Source organism: Pholcus phalangioides, unplaced genomic scaffold, assembly GCF_987345545.1.
Source record: "Pholcus phalangioides strain wild (caught in Gottingen) unplaced genomic scaffold, Ppha-v1.0 ptg000008l_1, whole genome shotgun sequence".
NCBI lineage: Eukaryota > Metazoa > Arthropoda > Arachnida > Araneae > Pholcidae > Pholcus > Pholcus phalangioides.
This window is the reverse complement of record NW_028301601.1, coordinates 20,831,012-20,851,951: the sequence shown is the minus strand read 5'-3', so window position 1 is coordinate 20,851,951 and position 20,940 is coordinate 20,831,012. Positions and strand designations below refer to the sequence as shown.

Below are 20,940 nucleotides of genomic sequence, written 5' to 3'. Positions count from 1 at the left end.
CTGTTATGTTCAATAATGTTCATGTCTGGGGATTTTGGTGGCCAGCGGAAGTGTCTAAAGTCAGAAGAGCTGTTCCTGGAGCCACTTTGTAGCAATTCTGGACGTGTGGGGTGTCTCATTGTCCTGCTGAAATTGTCCAAGTCCGTCGGAATGCAAATTGGACATGAATGGGTGCAGGTGATCAGACAGGATGCTTACGTACCTGTCAGAGTCGTATCTAGACGTATCAGGGGTCCCATATCACGCCAACTGCAGACGTCCCGTACCATCACAGAGCCTCCACCAGCTTGAACAGTCCCCTGTTGACATGTAGGGTCCAAGGATTCATGAGGTTGTCTCCATACCCATACATGTCCATCAGCTCGAAGCAATTGGAACCGAGACTCGTCAGACTAGACAACGTGTTTCCAGTCCTCAACAATGTCGGTGTTGTCAGTCCCAGGTGAGGCGTAAAGCTTTGTGTCGTCATCATGGGTACACGAGTGGGCCTTCTGCTCCGAAAGCCCATATCGATGATGTTTCGTTGAATGGTTCGCACGCTAACACTTGTTGATGGCCCAGCATTGAAAGCTGCAGCAATTTGCGGAAAGGTTGCACGTCTGTCACGTTTAATGATTCTCGTCAGTCGTCGTTGATCCCGTTCTTGCATGATCTTTTTCAGGCCGCAGCATGTCGTAGATTTAATTTTTTACCGGATTCCCGATATTCACGGTACACTCGTGAAATGGTCGTACGTGAAAATCCAAATTTCACCCCTACCTCGGAGATGCTATGTCCCATCTCTCGTGGGCCGACTATAACACCACGTTCAAACTCACTTAAATCTCGATAACCTGCCATTGTAGCAGCAGTAACCGATCTAACAACTATGCCAGACACATCTTGTGTTATATAGGCGTTGCCGACCGCAGCGCCGTACTCTGATTGGTTGGATATCTCTTTATTTGCATACGCATGTCTGTACCAGTTTTTTTGGCTATTCAGTTTATATTAGTTCTGAAAAACATACATTATATGTGCGTATAGGGAGAAAGCCGTGGATAATGAGGAGGGAGGGAAGCTGAGGAGAACCGCCACCATCTTTATCTCAGCTGCTCATTATCAGTTGATCGTTATCTTTTTTATATATCATGACGGTAGTGGCAGAACGGGTGGGGGGGGGGAAGCTCACACATAACTTTGTTTCATAGTGTCACAATGCACCTCCGCCGATGAGGAGAAAAGATGTTGAAGGAACAGTCACCTAGATTGAATTTATTCCACTGGCATCTGGACGCAATATGATGTCCCTGATCGTAAAGGGGTTAATCCTAGGCCGTTTTCTAAATTTAACTGATCTGCAGCATAAGTGGCACAATGGAAATCCCTATACCCCCTCTAGGAAAAGAAGACTTGACTTCTTCCCATTTTTTTGCAGGTGATAGTGATCTAACTTCCCAACTCCGAGATAAAAAATCAAAAAAAGAAACTGAAAAAAGAGAAACAGTCTTTATTTTTATATTTTGTTTATATTCTACTCATATCACTATATTACCCAGAAGGAGAATAACGGTATATATATATCGAACACAGTATCTCTCTCTCCTTCAGTTATCAAAAGTTCAACAAAAGATGACTCCACCCACTGAAAGTTGATCTGTCATATTGAGGTCGGACGGAAAGTGCATTCTTAGGAGAAGAAAACCCGCATTATCTAGGAGCATCATTTGCTGAAATAGTGTTTTAAGGAGGCGAGTTTCATTTATTTATGTGAGAAGCACAAACACACTCATACGAGGTTTGTTTAAAACGTATACGACCATAATTTTCCATGTGTAAACTAATGAAGCTAGGGTGGCGTGGTTTGGTGCCTGTATGTAGGCAATTCTATGTAGGAAATGCCTGCAGAAGCTGGCAGCCATTGGCAGTCCGCCGATGAGTGCGGAAGGGTAAGTAAGCGCCACGCAATGTCGATTTTTTCGTTTCTGACAAAATGACAAGAGAAACCTGAACAAAGCTAATGCATTGCATTTTGTATGAAATTTGGTGATTCTCGAGTGGAAACAATCGGAAAGATTTGAAAAACCTTCGGACATGAAGAAAGGGACACCACAACGGTAGAAGAGCGGTACGAGACCGCTGCAAAGATGGCCGCACATCATAGCACTTACTGGTAGAGCTTCAACATCCAGAAATAAGATCGTTATTGACCAGGTGAGGACTCTTTTGATGCAGGATCATCGAACCACGATCAGTAGTAATGCTCGCGGACGAGGCGAGCATTACCATTGAATCCGTTCATTCCATTTTAGCTGACAATTCAATATTCAGGAGATGGAATATCAAAGTCCCGCTGATCGTCTTCTATGACTCCAGTCACGTGGTTCTTCACGAGTACGCACAGCACGGCACAGCCATAACCAAGGAGTACTACCAAGAGGTTCTGACTCGCTATAAATGCAGTAGCGTTGCTCAAGTTTTTCCCGCAATTTTGTCAAGAACGAAAATTCGACGTTGTTCACTCATACTTTCTGGCGTATCGGCAGTCTGTCGCTGAACGGCAGCTTCTGCAAGCGGGGATAAAATGTAAGCATGCGCACTAGGATTGCTTACATACATGCACGAAACCCCGCATCCCTAACTTAATTGGTTCACGCACGAGCAATTGCAGTCGGATACTTCTGAACAAACCACGTATGTCCTATGGGTACAGTTGAGCTGTTGGATGTGACGGAAACAAGGTTCAATATCAAGAATATGAGGAACATTTATGAACTTTTCGCGCTATCAATCTCTGATAATATTAGAAAAAAAGTTTCAAATATAGTCGGTATATACCATGTAGTAAGAATATAAGTCCTGAATATCACGACCAACTATATCATGTTATCCAATTTACTCTTAATTGATACTACGATAAAAGAGATTAGATATCCTCGCTTATTTATTAGGAACGTAGACCTAAACTTTGTAAATGGGATATAGAATTGCGAAAAATGATTAATATTTGTTTCGAATTACCAATTAATGTCTTCGCTGTCTGACGCCATTTCGGCATGATTTTGAGAACACCCCTCCCCCCTCCCTCCAGAAGCATCTCGATATATCTATCATACTTAGATATCCGTATCGACCTTCCGCCTCCGTAGAGGTTTAGTCTCCGATCTACATTGTAGATAACGAAATGCATGCGATGAATTGTATTTCGCAATGATACATTTATGCATTATCGAAAGCCAATTAACAAATTCTATGCATTCAGAAACACAAAGCCTCGTTAAAGTCCCTGAAACCATACAAGGGAATTACAGAATGCGCCAATTATTCGGACGCAATGGTCAACTAGTCTACTGAGACCATCGCCTATCCCCATCTCCCGCTCACGGTTTTGGGATTCTGGTATGCGACGAAGAGGTGGGGGGGGGGGGTGCGAATTTCGAATAACTGAGCAACCCCCCCTCCTCTCTTACTGTGCTTGTCCCACTTTGCATGATGATGATGATGATGGTACTCTCGAGACGGGGAAATTTGAAGGTTTTCCCCCATTCGATAACATATACGCGTTGTTGTGCGTAGCTTTCACAGCGCCATTCCGTGAACGGTTTCAATAGCCATCAAGCCGAAAACCTAGTCCACCGAAAATTATTCTCCTGTAGTGAACGGTAATGGTAAGCAGGTTATTAAGATTCGGCGACAGTCCCCCCCCCCCCTTCGACGGGAATCACTCGCAGTGTGTTCTGGGAATTTTCTATTATATTATATGTGTATATTAGGAGTTTATAGTTAAGAAGATAAATTTCGGCAGATATATAATGGTGATTTCTTTTTTCTTTCGTGGCTAGTTTTAGACCATATTTTCCTAGTTTTCCTCCTGTCGTACCCAAAGATTTTCCCTTATCCGGAAACGAATATGAATAGGAGAATCCAGACAAGACTGGTTCTACAGGCAGTTCTGCGTGTTCAGTTGTTAATTTACTTCCCCCCTCTCCCATCAAACTTTACCTAAAATCATATCTATCTACAGCTAGACTTTTTTCACAGCTGCCCCCCCTCCCCTAACCACCACATCAACCCCCCCCCCCTCTTTTCACCTGCGGCCCTTTATAACGTCCCAGGATCTCAAGAGGGAATACTACCCCATGTTGAGAACAAATGATGTAGACCTTTGACGGCCAGAAACATCCCATTTCCCATCTCGGAAGAATATCGAAGCGTTCCCGAACGATGGGTGTATCCGGAAAGTTTTATCAAAATCAAGAAATAGTCACCTCAGAAGAAGGCAACAAAATAAATAATGATACAATCATCTCGAAACATCAGCAATCGTCAATCTGGAATCGTATAACGGATAAGAACATATATAAACAATCTAAGCCAATGGGAAATCAAAATTATTAACATGATTAAATATCGCACTTGATACGTCCTTGCCGTCGATGACCTAACTTGCTCTACAGGTGAAAAAAAATAGTCTACACCGATGCATCACAACCTCTCTGAAAACAAGGACCAGTAAAATGTCTGAAAGAGTATAACTAACCAACTATGTCCCGTATTACGGGACATCCCTGCAACTTATAATTTCTTGGCGCGGTATCCGAGTTCGATAAGAAACTCGCCTAATGTACCAACGTTTGGAGGCGCGCGAGTTCGACATCCAGTTCATATTTGGCAGAAACTTCCTTAACACAGGTTACAACAATAACGGCAACATGACCGCACAAAAAGATTGCTACCGCACGGATTCCTCACATCGAGGGGTTAGAGCACCAACCTTTCTGTAAGTAGAAAAAAGGCTGCCGTTCGGAATCGGCAATAAATTTCAGGTCCTGGTCTAAATTAATTGAATACGATCTACTTAATCGATACTTAATTGAATTTGTAATGTTTACTAGAGTAGTGAATACACAGCGTTCTCATACTATGTAAAAATTATTTCTTGTGAAGATTAATGCAAAAATTACAAATAATCATCTCCCATAATTGTCAGGATTAACGTTTTGTAATCAATTTTTTTTGGAATTTCAGCTACGATTGGGGTAATTGTGGCTGCTGTTTTCTGATGACGATTTGGCGATGTCCCGTATTTTAGGGATTGTTATTTAAGATCTCAAATTAACGAATTTTATTGTTTTCAATGAAATATGGTCATCAAATCATTTGAATATTATTTTTCGTGAAATAATTTTTTTTTTGTTTTACTACAATTTGTAGCAGTCCTATTTCCACACCCCTCAGCAGTAATATCAGTAGCAATTGTCATATTGCATGTAAAGATATAAATTGCAATTTTCTTCAAAATTTTACGATATCCCGTGTTTAGGATAACAATTTCCCGCATCCTTCTTGAAGATGTATGGTGAAGGTAATTATGAAGGCGCAATTTTATTTGAATCCATGTGTGTGTTATTAATATCAATTACAACGGGTGAATATTTTTTATCAAGTCTGTCTGCGGACAGCCGATGGACCACACCTGGTCTGATGTTTTCGATTGAAATACAAAACATCTCCTTCATCGAGACTCTCTTCAGCTTACTGAATTCAAAATTTTCGTGCTACGAACCGAACTATTTCGGTACTTTTGGCGAATAACCAAACGATTTTAATCGTAACATTCGACAAAAATGTCTTCACCAGACTGTCCATACTCCCTTTATCTTTGTTCCAGAATTGTGTACTTTTCAAAAGTATGTACTGCATAAAACTTACTACATTACCACACACCAACACCGGTCATATGTCGCCATACTGCGATTTCCAACCAGTGGAGATGGGTGGGAAATGAAGGCACCATCTGTCGGTGATCGCAACAGGCTCGGTCAACATCATCTATAGCAGAAGGCCCCCCGTTAAAAACTCGTGACGTCGTTTTCAAGGAGATATTTCACCTATAGTCATTAGATATACCGCAAAAAAGTTAAAAGATATCACTTGCGTCGGCCTGCTATATCCAATGGCTACAGATGAAATGTCTTCTTCAGTGAATTCACGAATCAATAAATTTCCTTTAATACATGGGAAAGGCATTTTTTTTGAATTGGAACATCATAAACAGAGCAAAGCTGCATGTCGATAAATTCATCTTCATGTGGTTAACGAACAGGAAATGTCCTGACAATTCATACTTACTAATCAAGTGATAGATCTAAGCGACCGAACAAAATATGTTGGGGTGATCACTAGTACAATAAGATCACTTCTTCACGAAGAAAAGGCGATGCAAAAAAGCACAGATAGCGATGGAGAGTTTATTAAGATTCTGTCTCTAAACTTTCCCTTAAAAACAAAGTGCCCATGTGCACTCAAATTATCAGGCCAGTGCTCACATATGGATCGCCTACTTGGGTTTTTGCTTAAAAATCCAACATGCAGTCTTCAAAAGTTTCAAAATAGGGTACTGAGACGTTTTACTGGACTGCAAAGTATTTCCGAATGACAGAACTACACAAGGACTTCAGGGTTCCATCCACGTGCAGCTATGTTAAAAAAAGAAAAACTAGTTTTGGAATATTTTGAAAGGCAAGATGAACTAACATGGGGAAATTCTGAAGAATATCTCTAAGTACTTGCCAAACGGCAACAAGGAGTACTTCAAACCCAAAAATATTTCACGAATCAATTTCAAAAAAGAATTCTAAGGATTTGTGTACTAAGGAGGTACTTGAGGTATACGCAGTACCTTTTTCACACCCATATATTACTGTAAATAAAATCACATCAACGTGCACCTTGAAAAGACTCAAGGTTTAATGCAAAAAAAATTTCTTTCGTTCGCATGTATTTATCTGTTATAAACCATAAGAAAGCCCGTCTGTGCTGCGGGCCTGCAAGAGTTCTTAGCTATCCTGCTCCAGGATGAGGGGGGCCATGGCCACGAGTGATAAAAGTTTAAGAACCACTGCAGTTGGGTGTGGAATATAGAATTCGAACTAAATCCACAAAAATAAAAATTTCTTTCAGTTTTACCGATATTTTTAATTACTTTTTCGACGGAAACTTCTTATTTTCTTGGTGTGCGTATGTTTTGCTGGAAAAACACAAACAGCTTGAAAAAATATGAAAAGATCGAACTTCGGTAATTCTAGTTCTAGAAATCATACGTATGTTAATTAACAATAACAACAGTGATGCGAAAATACAATAATATTTAGTTGTCTGTTTCAACATTGATTCCTTCAAAATCTAATCGGTCCGATGTACAGTACATCTGGAAATTGTCATTCATTGAGTGTTTCATAAAAAAATGTCCGAAAATAAAATTTTGGTAATGTTTTAATTCCAAAAAAATTAAGATTTTCTGATGTATTATAATTAATGTTATTTTTTTTCTATTGTACTACGAAAGAAATTCTTCGATTAATAATCAAACCTATAGCTAGCTGGCAGATCTTTCACTGCATGACGGGCCGGATCGGCCGGATATAGTAGGGATAGAGTTATAGCAACATCAACGGATTAAAATTTTCAAAGAAATTTGACAATTTAATAAATATTATTGTTTGTAAAAATATTTAATTGTACTACATTATATTATTTTTTAACATGTCATACTAATTGGAAAACCTTTTCAAATATTAATTAAAAAATCGTATTAGTTTTATTCATATTTCATATCAATGATTTATGTTATTAACTTTAGATTGCAATGGTTCTTAATATGGTGCCACACGGCCCTCTAGTGTCTCTGGGATATTCTGGGGGGGGGGGGATACAGGTGAAAATGAGATGAAGGGGAACAACGACAAGTGCTGAACAGTGGCCCTCAGAGAGAGGTGATGGATTTCAAGTGAATTATGGTGGGAGAAAATGTTAATACTTTCTGAATTCAGCACATCATGGAACCAGGACCGTCTAAATCCCAGCCGGGCCCATATGGGCAGGGCCCGGCTCTCATATCCGTGGGGGGGACACATGATCAGATCTGGTACTACAGTTTCCGGATGTAATTAATATGTAAGCTATTACTTCTCTCCAGCCAAGTACGGGTGACCTCAGAACACTTTTTCAGTGTCGTCTAAATACGTGGGACCACCCTGGAACAGCCCGGATGCTCATGATAACGACATTTGGTCAAAATTTTCGAGAACTTCATCATGTGAATAGCTTACTAGACAGGCATTTCTATCCAAGTAACGGGGCCTTAGAAAAATTACTGTATCCTGTGGGGGAAGCCGATTTAGCTCGTAATACGAAACTGCACTTTTCCTGAGGACTCATGATGTTGAGACGCCCTCTCCGCAAGAGTGAAGTTCGCTGATTTCTAGCGCAGGATAGGCGCGCGCCAAAGTCAATGTCTCTGAAAATTCATTGCCTCGTCGAATACATGTATTTTATCTATATATATAAAATTGATTTTCTGTGTGTCTGTGTGTATGTTCTCTATACAAATCTACAATTTTAGATCGATCGTCGCCAAATTTTGCATATATACCAAATGGGACCCGACTTGAACGATAGGCTACTTTAAAATTTCGTCAGCCCAGGGCAAATGCCCCAAATGGGCAAAAAACTGTCCGGCAACAATGGTTTTTGGGCCTCAACAATCACTTTCCGAACGTTTACTTTGGTTACCGTGGTTCCGTAGCAATGCGTTTCAGACAAGTATATGCCTTTACAATGGTTTGTCACTTCTTTAATCCTGTTAGTATATGTATAATAGTTTATGCCTTTACAATGGTTTGCCACATTTTCAATATACTCTCAGTAATGAGGCTTTTTGAATAGACGTCATAATCATCATCAGCATTGCTTTGAGAGTCAGGAAAAGGGTGATCCTCATAGAGATCAGTGCTAAAATTGTCGATTTTACTGTAGAAATGCGGAAATGTGGGATTTTTCGCCCCATCAATAATTTTAAAAATTGTATTGAATTCTCAATTTTTGAAATATTAAGGTCGCTTAGAGATATACGAAGCCTAGGAGATTAAAAATGAAGTAATTAGCCGGACCTACTTTTGAGTTAGACATTCATGCAATAACATTGATTTCAGCTTTTTATTTACATCTTCTCAAGCATGAAAAATAATGTCTCCGTATTGTCTTTTGATATTCAACTGTATTAATTCATAGCTTAGGATGTTTTAAAATGAATTATGGGCCCGTAAAGTACATCGAAGAAATTCCACAGCTTCAATTAAGCATTTTTGAAACCTGAAACAGGCAGATGGATAAATTAAAGTTCGGGGGGGGGGATCGAAATACCTAGCGCCCCTTAAAAAAGGATAAAAAGTATATATTCATTTCTGTTTCTTTAAATCTAGATTTGTTTAGTTCATGAGTCGCACAGGAAGTCACCATATTGGTTAACTTAGACACGGTTTGCATGTCCCTCAAAGAAACAGGTAGATATCACGTGTTTCTAACAGCCTCATTGAAGAAAACCCGGGCAGCGCCGGGTATTATAGCTAGTTGTATTATATATATATTATTATTATTATTATTGCATTGTATTATTGATTAAATGCCGTTCTTATTAGCCATTTTTATGTGAATGAATAATTGTGGATCGAATTATCCATGCTTCCATTACTTCCAACAGAGCAGTTCGATTCGAATAACTGCTCCGATTCCTATAACGAGCACGTTCGCGGAACGAATTAAGCTCGTTAACCGAAGTTCCACTCTACTTGCAAATGACACCATGAAATATCGAGATGACACGGATCTTACGTACAATCGGGGTCTTCGTGGTTTTTTTCCTTCTTACCAGGGAAAAAACGAACATCACGAAGTCACCGGTACAATTCACTAACAACACTCTCCTCATGCTCACCTCGGATATCCAATGTTTCGCCATTAATTTGAAACCGTTATCGGGGGAACTGGTACTCTTCCGAATCGACACTACGGCCGTCAGACAAAATACACTTACGCAAGTGGTGAAGTGGGCGGCAGGGCCGTCATTTCAACTTCTTCCGGGGGGGGGGGGGGCAAAGAACATGTACTCCATGTATATTATGTATATATATATATATATATATATATATATATATATATACCATTTTAGTGTATTTTCAAGGGGGGGGCCCTGAACACCCCCCCCCCCAAATGACGGGCCTGCCGCACGGAAACTTTGACCGAATGAAATAACGGAAAGAAAAAAATAGAACAACCTCATAAATTTGTCAAGAACGTATAAACGACCTGCTTGAAAGGTACTGATAACAGAATGCACCGGATGCATTTCTTTCTCAAGGGAGTGGCAGGTTGAGCAATGCGTGGGGTCAAAGTGACTCCACAACGACCCCACAACGACAGCTGAGGGCAATCTATTGCATATCACAATTGCTGTAACCAGAATACGTCATGATATTATAATAATTTGTTTATATGATTATTTCAGTTAAGTATGCACGTTCAGTTTTAATAATTCCAGAACAATCTGATAAAGATCACATTTTGATGAGAAAGATGTTATTTATATTCTTTAGCGATATTTTTAAACAAATGAAATAATGAATATATCACAGTAAATGTGATAAATCTGGTTATGTTGTACGTAAAAACAGGTTATTATGCATAATCACCGAGAACTTTGGCGAGCATGATAAATTTACTTAAATTTATCGCTTTTACCGGGGAAGATGCATACTGCCCAAACGCTGTTGGTAAATTTAATCATTTTCCCAAAATTAATCACTTTTACAACCGATTACGCACAGCACCCGAGCGTCATGTTTTGCCGGTGATTATGCATAATACTAAATGATATGCAATGCATGATAAGTCATACATGTATTGTGTCGTTATATCGGAATACGATCTTAACACTTATTATCATCACATCGGTGGGGGGAGGGGGTAGTCTGACTACATATTCATCACACATACTTGACTCGGATATTATGCATGATCACATGAGGCATAAAGGTGATACATTTCTAGTATTTATCAAATTCACCCACGACACTTGTTTATCACGCATAATCGCCAGTGAGAGTGATAAATTTATCATACTTACCAAGACGGTCGGTAAGTATGCATAATAATATGTTACACCTGCAACGATAGAAATCTAATACATTAAGAATTAATTCACCAACTCACGTTCACAAAAATCCCCGGAACATTGTACGTCTGTCCGGAAGGATTATCTCTCGGTAAAAACCGGTAGAACTCGACGTCGTTCTTGTACCACTTTATGGAGTACAAGTCCTCTATCTCTATATCCAGTGTGCAATTCAGCCAAATTGAGTCACCTCGGCTGACAGCTGGCGGTATTTCCAAGCTCAAAAGTCTCAAACCAAAGCTTCCTGTGAGGGGGAAAAAGAAATGTAAGAAAATCACCAAAAAAAAAAAAAAAACCGCAAATAGTCCAAATACTGAAATATATGCATAAATATGTTACTGCCAAAGCCTTAAATTGAAAGCCCGAATTTTCCAATTTCGCTAAATATTTACCTAGCCAATATCGACAGGTGATCCCCGGCCAAAGTCCGATAGCATAAGACATGATTCGAGATCATCGTCAAGTTGGTGTATTTTTTCGGGACAATTATGTCCATGTTAGTTATGGCAACCTATCAAACAGTAGTCACGATGCGGTAATCAGTTTCCCCAAAAATCTGCAGAAAAACTATATTTTTACATAATTATTTTTGTTGTATTTTCCCCCACTCAAATTTTTTTTTTCGCTCGCCATATGGAGCTAATCCAATGCGGCTTATATATATAGACATGCATCACACGTTGGCGATAAAAAATAATGTATTCATCTCCTAACGAGCCGTCTTTCATCAGCACATCCAGCTTTGGACAGGGCATCTTCGGCCACTTCGCGAAATGGCTGGCCAAGTGCGAATTATTTCTGCAATTCGGATTTTGGCCAATTCGCGAAGTGGCCGGCCCCGCCACTCGCGAATCGGTTGCACTTCGGGATGTGGCAGTAACGCATATATAAATAAATAAATATATATATATATATATAGCAGGAATTTCAATTAAAGTGCAAATACTGGAAAAACAATAAAAACAAAATACTATTTACAAAATAAATACAAACAATATATCCTAGTGTCATTTTTCGTCGTGAAATAAACAATTAACTTTCATTTCATTGGTTTAAAAAAATTCCCTCGTAAAAAGCATCAATATGATTTAGATTAGTTGATACAAGCAGTCCATAGTCTGATTAGGATTAGAAGCCTGCGAAGGTGATTTTATTGGCTCTGACTCTTGATAATAATGCCCATCAAAAAGTACCTCTAATTAAGTTTGTTCCACAACTTCACACATTTATGGTCTGTCACCCTACAAAGGAAATCTACTACTTTTTACCTACCGTAAAGTTGACACACACAGAGACAGAAGAAGCGCAAACTGGTATTGGATGGTTATTTTTCTATGTGAAATTTATAGTTTAGTGCTTTCTGTGATGCAAAATTTGTGAAGGGAAGAATCGAAACATGAAGAATCTGAATCCACCGAAATATATATATATTTATATAAATAAATAAATAAATAAATATATATATATATATATATATATATATAATACCTTTATATATATATATATATATATATATAATGCCTTTTCCACGAAAACTGTTCTCTACAAGTGTTGAAAATTTTTCTTCTGAGAGAAGTACACTGAAACATATGTTCTTGCTGAGAACTAAGAAATGAGCTGAGAAATACGGTTGAGAAATTGAAAAGTACGCTGAGAAATTGAGAAGTACGCCGAGAAATTGAGAAGTACGCCGAGAAATTGGGAATTACGCTGGGAACTACGGTAAGAAATTGGGAATTACGCTGGGAACTACGGTAAGAAATTTTAGTACTGAGCATTACTTCAAGATATTGAGAAGTACGCTGAGGAATTTTATTACTGATAAGTAAATTGAAAAATTTTATTACTGATAAGTAAATTGAGAAATTTTATTACTGATAAGTAAACTGAGAAATTTTATTACTGATAAGTAAACTGAGAAATTTTATTACTGATAAGTAAACTGAGAAATTTTATTACTGATAAGTAAACTGAGAAATTTTATTACTGAGAACTAAGCGGAGAAATTTTATTACAGAGAAGTACTCTGGGAAGTGTTCTTTAAGAGAACTACACAGCAAAAAATCGTCACCTAGAACAACACAGAATACGTTTTTGCCGAGGGGAAACTATTTTTCAGCTTTAGCTGTATGTAATCTGTTGCTAAAGCCGTGGGAGCTCTTGAGAACCGATCTGAAATCCTCCCTTTTCAGAAGAATTACGCTAAAATCAGTTGGCGACGACCTAAAAACATTGACGACCATTACTGTTATACAACAGTGTCACAAAAAATACCATAATTTTCATTTTCTTTTTACTGTAACATTTTATAAATAGATTCACTTTCCGATTTGAGTTCCATTCCAACATGGGAAATACACGAGTCCTGTCAGAACAGGATGGTGGAATTGAGCTCGTACGTACTACACTGCGCTCCCCAAGCGTAGCGTTTAACGATGTTCAACATCTCCCAGCTTTTTTCTGTCCATTGTCAAAATCTAAGAAATGGTGACCGAAACCCAAAAAAGTCAATTCTTCAGCTCAGCCGCGTTAACAAGAAACAGCGCGTTGCGGTCAATTCTAGGATTCGATTTCTTGCTATCGATCGCAATACGTTCTGTACAACGGTGACACTTTCTGAATCCGATAATGGTCTGACAGACTTACAGCCAGAACTATTTATTTTCGTGTGTGGTGCTGGAGGAGTACAAAAAGGTACAGAATCCATCGATTTTAAGGGAGAGGGGGGACAGAAAAAAAAAACCCAATTTATTTATTTTTTTTCTCCCTTAAAATGTTTCGGAATTCGAACCGTTGAAGTTAAACATGTTTTTTTGAACTATTGCATGTTTTAATGTTCGATTTTTATTCTAAATTGAATTTCTACATGGATTTTCGACTCTATCTCAAAACGTATTTGATAAATTAGTTTTTCTTCTTTTTTTTGGAAACATTCATATTGGTTGAGTAAATCCATAATTTATCATTTTGTATAAATTTATAAATCGGGGAAAAATATTCTAAATTAAAATCTTGAAATTGATCATTCGATAAAATGCATTAATCTTACTTTTTATGTTAAATAAAAAACCGAATCGAGTATTAGTAAATAAATATAAGATCATTATTAAAAAAGCTGTATTTTCAGAATATATTAGCAAAAACAAAAAGGTTAACTAATAAAGCTTTAAGGTGCGGAGTGAGTCGCTGCTTCTTGAAAAAGGCTTCACTGGAACCCACCCAAGAAGACTGTGAAACTCTTGTTTGCCGGGAACTATGATAACCCCGTTTTTAGGTGAAAGCCCCTTTAATGTCCAGATCTATAGTTCCTTTATTTAATGGTCGTACAATATTCTAATCAACTGCCGTAAACGGGAACTATGTCGATAAAAATTCATTTTGGAATACAGGATGTTTCAAAAATAATCACCCGATTCGAAATGCGTATATTACGAAAAACTATGAAATCATAGAAACTCAAAATAAAATTTATATTAGATAACTAATCAAAAAGTTTTTTTTATAAGCCAAATTAAAGGTGCTCAACATGTCCACCTTGGGATGCACGGCATAGGTCTATACGGTAGTTAAATTCTAAATCCTAAATTCTAAATCCACTGCTGCTGTTGTGCGTAACTTCAATTCGGCTAATGTGGCTGGAAGGGGGAGGCACATAAACGTAGTCTTTTGCAAACCCCCCCTCCCCCACAAGAAAAAATCGCACACTGTTAGGTCCGGCGATCTTGGAGGCCAGTGATGTTTAACTGAATCGCTAGGTCCCGTACGGCCGATCCATCGTTTAGGAATGCGATTGTTCAAAAATTCCTGCTGGAAAATGAAGTGATCCGAATCGGTTTCTAACTCTGGGAAAAGCCAAACTTCACAAACTCTGAAGTGGCGTCCGAAGGAAGAGCATTAGCGCTACCTGTCGATAACTGCGTGAAACTCGGGATTTCTCTCTTTCTTCCTATACATCATTCTATGAAAACAGATTAAAAGCTGGCTAGTTATGATTTTTTTTTTTTAAATCGGATGATTCTTTTGAAACACCCTGTATATTATCGCCGATGTATATGTCAAATATCTGAATCTACCGAAATGAATCCAAGTTGTTGCCCAACATTTACGTAAAAATCTGTTCCTGTCTACCACTGCGCTGTAATCGCTCTCCTGAATTGATCGTTGCCTAGCTAAGTGTGTTTATGGAATTACACACTAGTTCGAGGAGGCGTATAATCCCCAAAACTACACACCCGAATTTTTTCCTGCTTCAGAGAAATAGATCCCCTAATACAGTGGTTCTCAACCTTTTTTTGTCCATGGCCTCCTTTCAACCATTTCTCATTCCTATGGCTCCCTCTTGCGAACATTAATAATTTTCTACCCCCCCCCCCTCCCTCCCGCCGGCCGTTTTTCCATTAGATAGTTATTCAAAAATTGTCTGATGTATATAAATATGTTTGAATTTAATTTGATTAATTTTTAATTTATGAAAATAACGAAAGAGCAAAATGAACGTAATAGAATACAGTAAAAAAATATATATATATAATAAATTATTTTCAATCAATGTAAATTCTGAGCTTGAAGACGGTACAATGTCATCAAGTTACTGTACTGGATGAAATTTGTATTATTTCAAATTAGTTTATTTTTGTGTAAATTATTATGGTTTCGTTGAGAAAATGTCAGTTGTAGCTTCTAAAATACGCATTCTTGTAGTGATGAAAATCACAAAAAGTGATGTGATAGCAAGCAGTTTTATTAATTTTATTCTCTTCATGCGGATAAAAGTAGTATATAATGAGGGAGTAGCCACACAGAAATGAATCACAATTGAAAAGTTCAACCTTCCACATCGTTTTCAATAATGTATCAAGGATATATAGGTCAATGTTGTAGCCATAGTATGAACTTCAAAAAATGAACTAAAATACGTGTGGAAAATTTTTAAATATTTGTTTGAAACATTCATTCCAGAGAAAGTCACAGGGCTGGATTAACCATTAAGCAAAATAAGCACGTGCTTAGGGTATCAGTACTAAAGGGGCACCACCAGAAAGATATCATATGGTATTTCTTTTTAATGCACGATTTTTTTTCAACATCCATCATCCGATAGAAGATCCTAAAATTGTAAGAACACTTGATTGTATAGTTGAAGATCATTATCACAAGAATGGCACGAAAGATGAGAATCTAATAAGATTGCAAACTAGACTTCACATTATTGCCAAGTTTTTCTCGATTAGCTTTTCACAATTTTCGTAAAGCCCGCCCGGGACTGTCTTAACATTATCATACGCCCACATACAAAGCGACTTTTCTGAGAGAGGCACTACTACCTTGCTAAAAATTCCTACCTACCTATTTGCATATTTACTCTTGAAAATCGGAACCAGATCTAATTGCCACTTGGTTGCCAGTAGTGACCAGATGGGCTCCATACAGCAAACCAAGCTCTACAGAATAAGGACATGATTTTTATGTGTCATTAGTGGATCAACTGTGTAGTTTGATCCATAGAAGTAAAAGAAATGCTACCAGGTGTAAATTACAAACTTGAGAATGTATCTAAAAGAAAAAGTACCCAATATAACGGCGATTCGTCAGAAATAAGATACCTATTGGCAGGGCCGCAACTGCGTAACTGGATACTTGGTTAGCGAGGGCAACTACTCATTTAGGCACCCCCCCCCCCCGTAATGCTGAAGGATAGGTTGAATTTGCGCCCCCTTTTGTAATGCGCCCGGGGCACCAGACTCGCCTGCCCCCCCCCCCCCCTAGTTGCGGCCCTGCCTATTGGTAATATTATGGCCATTATAAGATTCAATGGTTTCTCCCTGGAGTGTTGGTACAGCCTTTATCCATCAACCGTTCGCCGTAGCGGTATGGTTATAATTTTAAAAATTCTCAAAATATGACCAAAAATCACCCTGTACGAGTTTTGAGGATGCAAATACAGTGTACACGAAATAAAAAATGTAAATTTTTGTACGACCCCTCCCCCCCTAATTTCCAATGAGACAGTTGTTGCTCTTTCTCTTCCGAGTTCAACAAACAAATCACATGTTTTTTAACTGCATTATTCCCTGAGATATTTAAATTCAAAATCGGACACAGGTCCTGGCTCGGAAGAATTTCGCGGCCCAATGCAAAAAAAAATTTTTGCGGCTCCCTATAAAAACATTTTATGTAGTTGTTCCCGACTTACAAACTTTTCGAGTTGCGAACATAAATCTTGGAGGGAAATTTTTTTCCAGAAAGAACCTCTAATTTTTTTCATTATTTCATGAACGCGTTGATAGTCTGTATCGTAATCAAACACGACCCATTGAAAGAGAATGACATTTAAATTAATTTTACAAAATTCGTAGATCATTAATAATAATTAGCGCGTGGTCCACCCGCTGACACTTCATCGTGGCTCGAACCATATTGAGCAGACATAAAATTTTGTCATACTTTTAAAGCGCTTCATCATCTCTTTATCAAATATACGTTGCAATTCGATAACTTTGATCATTTTTCGAATTTTTTATTGCTATTTTTGTGTAATTAATGTAAATTAATAGAAGTAAAGGAATCAATTACTGGAATTCCATGACTTCCACAAGAGTAGGACTGACAGGCAGGATCGTCGTAATAGCATCATAGCTCTCCCCCCCCCCCCACTCCACGCCGAGCCAAGGGATTTTTTGGAGGCCCTACCTGGAGAATTCACGAAAAATTCAACTACGTCTCGTTTTTCTGAGGCACCTCTTCTCTTGAGGCACTTCGGGCACGGCCCGGGGGGGAAGAAGCATGCGTTAAGACGGCACTGCCTAAGGTTCACACCAGGCGTTCCCCTTTTTCAGTTTTGAATCTGGTAACCCTATCCGAAGAGCACATAATCCGTGTTTTCACTTATTTGTTCGATCACCCATATTTTCCGAATGATTTTGTACTAAGAAATAATTATTTTTTCTACATAAAATCGATTGTTGCAAATGTACGAATTTTGTTACCGAAATTTTCGTCTCATAAAGAAATTTCATGCCAAAAATGACAAAGAACTCTCTTATCTCTCTTCCATCATCTCATGAGTTGCCTGAAATTTCGAGATTAAATGGCAGCACCAATAGTATATAAATCAAGCCTTTGGAGAGAGTAGACGGTCTCCGCCTTGGCAGTGCTGAGAATTGTGTCCCCCAATATCTTCCGTCGGAAAATCACGTGACTCGGTGAAAACAAACACGACCCCCCCCCCGTTATTTTCTTATGGCATAAATAGGAGTTTAAAACAATAAATGAAAAAATAATTTCACAGCATGGACGAGATAATTCCAAAATTAATGAAAGTTATAATTTCAGCATTAATGGAAGAAAATATTGTAGAATTAATGTAAGAGAGAATTACAGCATTGATAAAAGTGATAATTCGAAAATTAGTGAAAGAATTAATGAAAGAGATAACAATAAAATTAATGAAAGATAATAATAAAATTAATGAAAGATAATAATAAAATTAATGAAAGATAATAATAAAATTAATAAAATAGATAATTCCAAAATTAATGAAGGAGACAATTCCAGAATTCATGAGATATCAGAATCAGAAAATCAATGAAAGAAATAATAATTAATGAAGGAAATAAAATTCCAGAATTAATGAAAGAATATTCAAAGAATAATGAATGAAAATTCAAAGAATAATGAATGAAAATTCAAGAAATTATGAAAGAAATTATTCCACATTAATGAAAGAAATGAGATTCCGGTATTAAATAAAAATAATTTAACCTTTTTTCTTCTCTCTTTAGATGAGTTCTTCTCTCTATCCTTCTTTTAAATCTTTAAAACCCAATATTTAGAGACCGAACTGTACATTTCTATGGAAAAATTGCCAGGCGGGAAGTTTGTTTTGACCGAGTCACGTCATTTCCTTGCATTTGATGTCGCTGCAGTCGCGATGGCTGGATTCTCCCTCCAGTAATGTCCCACCAGTAATGTCGTCTGCTTCTCTCCAGGTTACTTGTTTTGGACTTCTCCTTGTGTCCTTAAAAAATAACCGAACTGGAAGTTCGAACTTCCAGTTTTGTTTGTGAGCTTAGCTTGTAGGGAACCGAACAAACCGTCTGTCGTCTGCTCATTTAGAGGTTCTTCGTTCTGGACGTCTCCTCATGCTCAGATAAAATAACCGAACTTTTAGTTTGAATTCTCAGTTCAGTTTACGAGTTTTGTTTACAAGGAACTGAGCGGAATAAAGAATATAGTTTTTTTCACTTTGAACTTCATCATCACCACATGAGTCACTTTTAAATTTGACAATAGATGGCAGCACATTACTATAAAGTGGAATGTGGAAAAATTCAATTTTTACGAACTTACTTGCCGTCTGCTTGTGTGGAGAGTGTTTTTTTACTTTGTTTTTGATGTCTCCTTGGGTCTTGAAAAAATTACTGGACTGGACGTTTGATCTTTCAGGTCAGTTTATAAGCTTTGTTTACAAGGAGCAAAGCTGAATGAAGAATTTAGTTTTTTATACCTGAGCTTCGTCATCACCTCATAAGACACTTCTGATTTTGAAAGTAGGTAGCAGCACCAACAATATTTTTAAAAATGAATTTCTTAAAGTATTCTAGAGCATTAAATTAATTTTAATTCCCTTTTAAAATTGTTAGTGCCATTGTGAATTCGCGGCAAATGCTGCTACAAGGCAAAAAAAAAAAATAATAATAATAACTTCTACTGGCGGACGGCGTAACATTTCGGGTCACCCGGTATATACGGATTTTGTCATTGCGTAACGCAGTGACAAAACTGTTCATGTGAACATAATAATGATTCATTATGAGGATTTCAATCCCGTCGGCAAATATAAATAAGGGGCCATTCAAGTATATACATAAGCAGATTTTCAGCCATTTTTGACCCCCCCCCCCCCGCGTTGTCAGCAAAACACTGACCCCCCCCCCCCCACTTCCCCGTCAGCAAAATTTCGTCAACAGCTCAGAATATTTCATATCTTCAAAAAGGGGTCGTGGATGACGTAAGCAACCTTCAACCCCCCCCCCCCCCCCATCATCAAAAGTCAGCAAATCAGAAACCCCCTCCCTCCCCTCGATGCTGACGTAATACTTGAATGACCCCCAATCAGATTTTCAAATAAGAAAATTATCAATTTGTTGACTTCAATTTCGATATGGTGAAAATCTTATATATTTCGTTGGATGTGACAAGCTACCTTCAAGTGGCTTTTTGGTTCATAATGGTACCGCTCTCTCGCAGGCGAACGAAGCAACGTGCGAGTTGGCTTAAACACAACACAATATTTCACATAATAGTCTGTACTATATTTAATATACAAGGCGCATAGGTAACGGGGTATGGGGCATTTTAATGGCGAACCATTGGTCCTAGAGGCATACTTCCAGTTGAAAAAAGTACCCGAATAATGCGTAGTACTCAGATATTTGATTCATGTTGCCAGGGGTTACATAGTTATTAAAATAAAAATGTTAACTCTTTATGTGGACACCCCCGTGCCCCAAAACCCAATTTTAAAGTTGTTTCCTGGTCTCCAACAAAAAAAATCATCGTTTCTAAGTGCAATATTCACTGAGAGATTCGAAGAAAGTTGGAAAAAAAAAATCATTAAATGCGAGGAAACCATTTTACCCGCATTTAATGCTGTTTTTTTTCCCCCAAATTTCCTCAATTTTTCGAATTCGCATATCTCGGTGATTATTGCAGTTAGAAACGTGAAATTATTTTAGTTGCCATCGGAAAAGACAGAGCAACAACTTCTTAATTGGGTTCTTTGGCACACGGGGAAGGTATAAAAAGTTGTTTTTTTTATTTATTTTATAACTATACAACCCCTTACAACATGAATGACATATCTGAGTTGGACACGTGATTTGGATACTTTTTCTAGTTGGGTATGTCTTTAAGACTAACGGCTCGCAAGTAGTGCCATACGCCATGTT

General features: G+C 38.0%; 1 protein-coding gene across 1 annotated transcript in view; it reads right to left on the bottom strand.

The window, feature by feature from the left end:
• LOC149083973 (synaptogenesis protein syg-2-like) overlaps positions 1 to 20,940 on the bottom strand; it is a 158,873-nt gene that overhangs the window by 68,298 nt on the left and 69,635 nt on the right. Inside the window, exon 2 of the mRNA XM_089234341.1 lies at positions 11,029 to 11,234. Within this exon, the coding sequence (XP_089090467.1) occupies positions 11,029 to 11,234 (206 nt within the window). The remainder of the gene's footprint in view (positions 1 to 11,028; positions 11,235 to 20,940) is intronic.